At 53.3% G+C, this 8622-nt stretch overlaps 1 protein-coding gene across 2 annotated transcripts; it reads left to right on the forward strand.

Annotated features, from left to right (window-relative positions):
- The first annotated feature begins 1161 nt into the window (after positions 1 to 1161).
- PGLS (6-phosphogluconolactonase) lies at positions 1162 to 8609 on the forward strand. Of its 2 annotated transcripts, none has more exons than XM_059062517.2 (5): positions 1162 to 1532; positions 5053 to 5160; positions 5627 to 5728; positions 6267 to 6407; positions 6990 to 7345. In XM_059062517.2, exons 1-5 carry the CDS (start codon positions 1245 to 1247, stop codon positions 7125 to 7127), a joined length of 777 nt encoding a protein of 258 aa, XP_058918500.1. In that variant the 5' UTR covers positions 1162 to 1244; the 3' UTR covers positions 7128 to 7345. The 2 variants fall into 2 exon arrangements, with proteins under 2 accessions (XP_058918500.1, XP_058918501.1); XM_059062518.2 differs by lacking the exon at positions 6990 to 7345 and adding an exon at positions 7799 to 8609 and having other exon boundaries at positions 1177 to 1532.
- Positions 8610 to 8622: the final 13 nt, after the last annotated feature.

Consider the following 8622-nt stretch of genomic DNA (forward strand, 5'->3'; position numbering starts at 1 on the left):
ATTGGGGGAGTGTTGCTATCTTAACAATATGAAATCTTCCAACCCATGAACATCGGATGTTTTTCCATTTATTTATATCATCTTTCAACTTTTTTCAGCAAAGTTTTATAGTTTTCAGTGTACAAGTCTTGCACCTCTTTTGCTAAATTTATTAAGTATTTTATTCTCATTGATGCTACTGTAAATGGAATTGTTTTCTTGCTACTTCTTTTAAGGATGCACTACCTATGCAGATCTCATTGCACTTACTACACTCTCCTAAACTCTCTGCTCCTGAGACGTGGTCCAGCTGCCTTGACCCACCAGGCCTCCTGCCCCTTCCAGTCCTCCCTGCCCATGTTATTCCCTGAATATTCTCTTATCAGCCAAGGCCCACTTGCCTCAGTCTGAGAGCTTCTCCAGGCAAAAGCCAGGGTGGAGGACTCTCTGAGTCCTCAGAGAGACACAGAGGTCTCCAGAGAGTATATGCAGGAGAAATTCAACAAGTGTATCTTCAGCCCCTACACTGTGCCATAGTTCAGGGGGCTTTGGAGGACTTGGTGAACACAATATCCCTGTCCTCATCAAGTCTATATACATATATATTAAAAAAAAAAAAATATATATATATATATATTTTTGTGGTACGCGGGCCTCTCACTGTTGTGGCCTCTCCCGTTGCGGAGCGCAGGCTCCGGACGCACAGGCTCAGCGGCCATGGCTCACGGGCCCAGCCGCTCCGCGGCATGTGGGATCTTCCCGGACCGAGGCACGAACCCGTGTCCCCTGCATCGGCAGGCGGACTCTCAATCACTGCGCCACCAGGGAAGCCCAAGTCTATATTTTAATTAAAGAGAGCGACAACAAATACCAGCAAGACAAACACAAGTTCAGGAATGCAAAGTCCACCAAAATGCGCCCTCCTCCAGGAAATCACCTCCCTCCACCCGACCCCAGGTCCCCCTCTTCCCGAGCCTGGAAGCTCTTAGCTCCCTTCTCTGGCCCCGCCCTGATACCGGGACGTTGAGCGCAATTGCACCTGCTCCTCCTGCTGCAGCCCAGGAAAGAGTTCGATGAGCGCGCAAAGAATCAATGAGCGCGGCCGGACCGGCTGCCAGACCCCGTCGGGATTTCACTCGTGGGACTGCGCATGTGCCATAGGCAGCCGCCCAAAGGCACCGAGAGCTGTATACCAGGACCAGCCTTCGCGCAGGCGCACTGGCGGCTGCCGGGAGGGCTTCCGCCTCCCTGCTGCCGCCGTCGCCATGGCCGCGCCGGCCCCCGGCCTCATCTCGGTCTTCTCGAGCTCGCAAGAGCTGGGCGCGTCGCTGGCACAACTGGTAGCGCAGCAGGCAGCGTCCTGCCTGGCGGGGGCCCGCGCCCGCTTCACGCTCGGCCTGTCAGGCGGCAGCCTCGTCTCGATGCTGGCTCGCGAGCTGCCCACCGCCGCTGCCCCCGCCGGGCCCGCCAGCCTCGCACGCTGGACGCTGGGCTTCTGCGACGAGCGCCTCGTGCCCTTCGAGCACGCCGAGAGCACGTACGGCCTCTACCGGGTGAGAGCTACGGGGGCCGCCGGGGGTCACGTCGAGAGGGCCGCACCCATCGCCTGAGCCCGGCTACGGGGGTATTGAAGGGTCACACCGTGCTCTCTGCCTCTATCTGGACTGGAGCTGGGAATGGTCTGCTGGGTACCCTGAGGTCCCATCTGGGCTGCACCTCCACTGCCACCCGGGTGGAAAGTGGGGATCTTGAAGCCTCTCTTGATAGAGGGAATGGCATGGACAGAGGCTTGGAGGTGAAACAGAGTGGTCCATTCCAGGGACCTAGAGAAGGTCAGGCGCCCTAGGCTCGTAGCGTGCAAAGGCAGAGTTAGGGAAGAGCCAGGTAGGGGTAGGAGGGATCTGGTGTGGAACCTGGGCCTCAGTTTCCCCATCTGTAACCTGGACGAGTTCTCGATGGTCTCCACACAGCTTGTGGCGCTGATGACTCCGTGACTGGTTATCTTTGGCCTGGGGCCCCAGACTCCTATAGAATCAGGGGACCCCCTGCCTGCCGTTTTACAAGCAGGAAAACTGAGGCTTGGAGGATCTGTGGTCTGAGCTGGGTGCCCACACCTCCCCCCCAGCCCCCCGCATCTCAGTCAACTCTTCTTCCCATGGATGCAGGAGGAAAACCCACCCAGGGAAGTGTGGGAGGGGCAGGTTTGGCCAGAAGCCTCAGGTCGCTCAGGTCCTGGATGTGTTAAGTTCTCTTCACAAAGAAGCTTGAGGTGATGGGTTTTTGTTGTTTTGGTAACAAGCAGGAAGGTTTACTGATTACCAAGCGCTTTATCCATCATCTCGTGAAACCCCACAATAGCCTATGAGGCGGGGGCTGTTCGTACCTCCATTTCATAGTTGGAGAAACTGAGACCAGAAGAGGAGAGTCACCTAGTGACCAGTGAGGGAGCCAGGGTATGAACCTGCCTGGCCCAGCCCCCCAGATAGCACCTGGGACCCATAGCAGGGACAGGGGCCACCCTTAAGTCTGCTTTCCTGTGTGTCTATCCCCAGAGCCTAATTTAAAAGTGGGCTCTTGTTTCTTTTTACTTTGTGTGACTTTGAAAGACTTTTAATTAGAAAAGCCGTGCTTGCTCAAGTAACAGAATTCTAACAAAGCAGTCAAAGAGAGAGTTGCATGGATATTCAATGCGTGTCCATGTATCCAGCATTTAGGGACAGGTCCCTAGCAGGGCTCGTTGTGGGGCAAGGGATACCAACACACAAGGCAATAAATAAGGGAGATGCATTCAGAGCCATGCATAATGTAATGCAGTTTGGACAAAAGATAATAGTGTAAGATGATAGAAAGTGCCAGGGAAGAGGGGGGAGCATCTTTCAGCCAGGATGGTGGGCATTGGGGGGCTCTGAGGAGGTGACGTTGGGCTGTGACCAGAAGGATGTGAGGAGCCCACCACAGGTGAGCTGGGGCAGAGGGTAGAGTAGAGGCAGAAGCTGTGCGGTGGGAACAAACGTGGGGTGAGGATTTGCTTCTGCCATTTCCCCTGTGAGGGGAATCATATTAGTTCCCTGGGACTGCCGTAACAAAGTACCACCAAATGGGTAGCTTAAAACAACAGGCGTTGATTCACAGTTCTAGAGGCCAGAAGTCCAAAATCAAGGTGTTTTCAGCAGAGCTATGCTCCCTCCGAAGGCTCTAGGAGAGGATGCTTCCTTGCCTCTTGCAGTTTCTGGTGGCTCCAGGCAATTCTTGACTTGTGGCTACATCACTCCAACCTCTAGCTCTGCTACTACATCATCTTCTCCTCTGATTTTTTTCTTTGTGTCCTCCCCTTATAAGGACACCAGTCATTGGATTTAGGGCCCGTCCTCGTGCACTGTGACTTCATCTTAACTAATGACAACTGCAAAGACCCTCTTTCTAAATAAGGCCACATTCTGAGGTTCCGGGTGGACATGAATTTGGGGGGGCCACTAAGCAACCTGGTACAGGGATGCAGAGGTATTCCTCTCCCTGAGGATGGACCCCGGGCACCTTGGGGCTCTCTAAGCAGGAATGGCTCACCTGTTGTTCTATGGGCCTTCTGCTGTCCAGGCTGGGAGGATTAGCTAGGGCCACCTTCCCGGGGATGGTTCCTCAGCACCTGCAAAGTGTTTAGAGAGAGCCCACCCGATCAACCAGCAGTTCCACTTCTAGGAACCTGCCCAACCGATGCCCAGCCTTGGGCTCCCTGGAAGCCCAAACTGAGGAGGAGGGAATGGCTCTGACCCTGTGGGGGAGGGCAGCTAAGGAGGGGACTCAGGTGACAGATATGGGGCACCCGTACTCCATCCGGCTTTGCTCAGTACAGTCCCCAAGGGTGTGTATAGATGGGGACCTTGGACAAAGCAGGTCTTCCCAACGATGGATCTGATCGTGCTCCTCCCCAGCTCACACACCCTCCTTGGCTCCCCATTACCCTCAACACAGAGCCCACACTCAGGGCAGCATTCAGGGGTGTCAGCACCATAAGGTCTGGCGAGTTTATCCCATGTCCCTGCTGCCTTCCCCCACTGCTCCAAAAACTATATTGTTTACCTGCTTTTACTTTGTGATTCAGCTCAGCATTGCCTCGGCTGAGCTAGTCCCTGCCTAAAAGGAGGCACCGAGGTGGGGGTTGCCAGCATCCATCCCAGAGCAGATCCAAGGCCCTGGGGCTCATCTCCATGGGAGAGGGCTAGAGCCCTCTGCCTTGCAGGAGGCCTGATTCCAGGTGCTTCTGCATTAAACCCACGGATCCTAGGTTGGGGTGCCTGCTATGTGCTGGGCACGCTCACCCCGTCGTGGCAACCCAGAAGAGAAATCAAATCAGTGCTTTTCACAGTTACATGTCATGCCACCAGGCAGCAGTATGGGGGAGGTGCAGGCAGGGGTGGCTGCTCAGGCGAGGCAGCTTGAGGGATGTGTAAGAGTTTCCCAGGCAGGGTCAGCAGCTGGTGTACCCACTGAGGCAGGAAGGTCAGCAGGGCCTCGGGGAGGGCAGAGAGGGGCTAGGTTTTATCCTGAAGGCCAAAGCACCCTGGAGTTTGTTGGTTTGTTTGTTTACTTTTATTGGAGTATAATTGCTTTACAGTGTTGTGTTAGTTTCCGCTGTACAGCAAAGTGAATCAGCTATACGTACACATATATCCCCTCTTTTTTAGATTTCCTTCCCATTTAGGTTACCACGGAGCACTAAGAGTTTCCTGTGCTGTACAGTAGGTTCTCATTAGTTATCTATTTTATACATAGTAGCGTATATGTGTCAATCCCAATTTCCCAATTCATCCCACACCCCCCTTTCCCCACCCTGGGGGTGTAGATACAGGGCTGTGGTGTGGCCAAACAGGTTCAGGCTGGAGCCAGGAGGCCCCCAAGCACCATGGACTTGAAAGACCCCTGGCGGAATGCCACTGGGATCCTCACCCACACGGGAAGTGGGTATAATGACAGTCATGTCCTCCCCTGGAGGATCCAGGTAGTCATAGGTGCAAGTCCCATGCCGCCACAAACTGTGTGTTTCTGTTGGTGACACTGTGCCTCCGTCTGCTGCAGACCCACCTGCTCTCCAGGCTGCCGATCCCCGACAGCCAGGTGATCACCGTTAACCCCGAGCTGCCTGTGGAGGAGGCAGCTGAGGACTATGCCAAGAAGCTGAGACAGGTGAGTCCCTCGGAGCAGCTGCAGCAAGACCTCATCCACCCGACGGCCTCTCCCAGAGTGCCGGAGCCGCCCTGTGTGCTCATCACTGGCAGGAACTCTCCCTGGGGGCAGTCAGCAGACCTTGCCTCACCCTGCAGAGCCGCCTTTGCCCTCTGAGAGGCCACAGCCCTGCCCTGGGGGACCCCAAAGGTGGCCTGGTCTCTGACACCCTGGTAGTGGGCCTGGGTCTTCACATCTTGGGGACAGTTGTATACCCACACTGTCAGCCAGTTGGACAGTGAAATGTGGAACTTTGTAGATTAGAATTCCTTTTTTTGCAGGTGAGGCTGAGCATTTCTCACTCGGTTACAGCGACTTGTTTTTCTGACAACTGTTTCTTTTTTTTTTTTTTTTTGACAACTGTTTCTTTGTGTCCTCTGCGCCCTTCCCTCACAACGTCTTGGGACTGTCTTCTTTCCTCACCCAGGCATTCCAAGGAGACTCCATCCCGGTTTTCGACCTGCTGATTCTGGGTGTGGGTCCTGATGGCCACACCTGCTCACTCTTCCCAGACCACCCCCTCCTGCAGGTGAGCACACCCACGAAGTCCCTGCTCATGTCTGAGCCCCAGCCTCTGCCATCTGGGGCTTCCAGAGTGCTGGAAGGTGCCTACAGCATGGTGTGAGTCAGCCTCTGCCAACAGGCATACCCGCTGGGCTTGACCCTTCTGAGCCTCAGTTCACCCATCTTAAAACAGGAACCTTGGGCTTCCCTGGTGGCGCAGTGGTTGAGAGTCCGCCTGCCGATGCAGGGGACACGGGTTCGTGCCCCGGTCCGGGAAGATCCCGCTTGCCGCGGAGCGGCTGGGCCCATGAGCCGTGGCTGCTGAGCCTGTGTGTCCGGAGCCTGTGCTCCGCAACGGGAGAGGCCACAGCAGTGGGAGGCCCGCATACCACAAAAAAAAAAAAAAAAAAAAACCAACAAAAAAAACCGGGAACCTTAAATCAAGTACCACAGGATTAGCAGGGCGGGATGGAACGATGGATGGACAGTGCTTGGCATGTGTGAGTACTCAAGAGGTCAAGTGACATTGTCCTCCTGTCTCTACCTTGGGCCTCCCTCCCCAGGAGCGGGAGAAGATTGTGGCCCCCATCAGTGACTCCCCAAAGCCACCTCCACAGCGCGTGACCCTCACACTTCCCGTGCTGAACGCAGCTCGAACTATCATCTTTGTGGCAACTGGAGAAGGCAAGGCAGCTGTTCTGAAGGTAACAGCTGAGGGTCCCCTTCCCAAGAAGGTTGTAGGCATAGAATATGGCCCTAGACACTACTGTGCTGAAAGCACCAGATCCCAGGATATTTCAGTAATTCTTGGGTTGAAGGGGAGATGAAAACTGCAAATACAGGCTAGTTAGGAGTTAACAATTATGAAATGAAATGGATGAGATGAGGCCAAAACTGCTCAGAGGTAAATTCGTAGCACTTAATGCATATACATATATATTTAATTGTTAAATAGAAAACAATTGAAATAAAGAAATCAAGCACTTTAGAAAGCTGCTTTTAGAAACAATTGAAATAAAGAAGTCAAGCACAGCAGAGCTGAGTAGTTGCAACAGAGACGGGGTGTGATCTGCAGAGCCGAAATAGTGACTCTCTGGTCTTTGTAGAAGAGGTGTGCTGACCCCCATATTAAACAGTCACAGATGATAGAAAGGAAGAGACCCCATCCCTCCTGATTGCTTGAAGCTAGGACATCCGGGATGGGCTATATCACCCCTTGAGGGTAGGAGAGGTCCAAGGGTGCCGGGGTGCAGGCAGGGCCGCATGTTCCTGCCCTCTCCACACAGCGCATTTTGGAGGACAAGGAGGAAAACCCGCTCCCCGCCGCCCTGGTCCAGCCCCGCACTGGGAAACTTTGCTGGTTCCTGGATGAGGCAGCAGCCCGACTCCTGACCGTGCCCTTCGAGAAGCATTCCACTTTGTAACTGTTGCCGAGATGGTACAGCTGGGACCACGCACAGCCCGAGTGGTCCAGGATCTTCCCAATCTGGACCCTGCTGCCAGCCCACTCCAGGCTTCATTTTAGAAAAGCTGAGTGGTGCCACTGGAAGCCGATAGGGTCTGGCCACCAGCCCTGCCCAGGGGTTCAGCCCATGGGCTGTGGCTCTGGGTGACTCACTTATTAAAAGGAACATCTCTTTGACGTCTCCGCTGTCTCGTGGTCCTTGGCGGGCAGTGGGACTGTTGGTCCCTGGGTGGAGGGCCTGACCTGCAGCCCTCATCCCAGCACGTGGAGGGCAGGAAAGGGCACCCTGGGTGAGTGTCCTGGGGCTGCCATAGCAGAGTACCACAAACCAGGTGGCTTCAAACAACTGAAATTTATTGTCTCACAGTTCATGAGGCCAGGAGTCTAAAATCAAGGTGTCAGGAAGGTTACATCCTTCTGGAGGCTCTGCAGAAGAATCTATCCCAGGTCTCTCTCCTGGTAGCTGCTGGCAATTCTTGGCCTTCCTTAGCTTGTAGACATATCACTCATCTCTGCCTCTGTTGTCACATGGCCTTCTCTTTGTGTGTCTCTCTGTGTCCTGTCCTCCTTTTTTTTGTCTTGTTTTTTTTTTTTTTTTTTTTTTTCTTGGCCATGCCGCTCGACTTGCAGGATCTCAGTTCCCAGAGCAGGGACTGAACCCTGGCCACGGCAGTGGAAGCCCAGAATCCTAACCACCAGGCCACCAGGGAACTCTCTCTTGTCCTCTTCTCTTTTTTAATAGATAAGATTTTAAGAAATATTTTATTTATTATTTATTTTTGGCTGCATTAGGTCTTCATTGCTGTGCATGGGCTTTCTCTAGTTGTGGTGAGCGGGGGCTACTCTTTGTTGGGGTGCGTGGGCTTCTCATTGCGGTGGCTTCCTTGTTGCAGAGAACGGGCTCTAGGCGTGCAGGCTTCAGTAGTTGTGGTGTGCAGGCTCAGTAGCTGTGGCTTGTGGGCTTAGTTACTCTGCGACATGTGGGATCTTCCTGGACCAGGGCTCGAACCCGTGTCTCCCTGCATTGGCAGGTGGATTCTTAACCACTGCACCACCAGGGAAGCCCTCCCTCCTGTCCTCTTCTAATAAGGACACCTGTCATTGGATATAGGGCCACCCTAAATCCAGGATGAGCTCATCTCAAGATCCTTAACTCATATTGTCTGTAAAGATGTCTTTTCCGAATAAGATCACATTCTGAGGTTCCAGGGGTTAGGATGTGGACATATTCTTTTTTTAAAAGCTGTTTTAAAATGCACATAAAATTTACCATCTTAACCATTTTTAAGTATACAGTTCAGTGGTATTAAATACATGTACAGTTTTAAGCAGCCATTACCATCATCCATCCCCATAACTCTTTTCATCTTGTAAATCTGAAACTCTGTACTTATTAAACACTAACTCCCCATTCTCCCCTCTCCCCAGCCCTGGCAACCACTATACTATTTTCT

This window comes from Kogia breviceps, chromosome 4, assembly GCF_026419965.1.
Source record: "Kogia breviceps isolate mKogBre1 chromosome 4, mKogBre1 haplotype 1, whole genome shotgun sequence".
Taxonomy (NCBI): Eukaryota; Metazoa; Chordata; class Mammalia; order Artiodactyla; family Physeteridae; genus Kogia; species Kogia breviceps.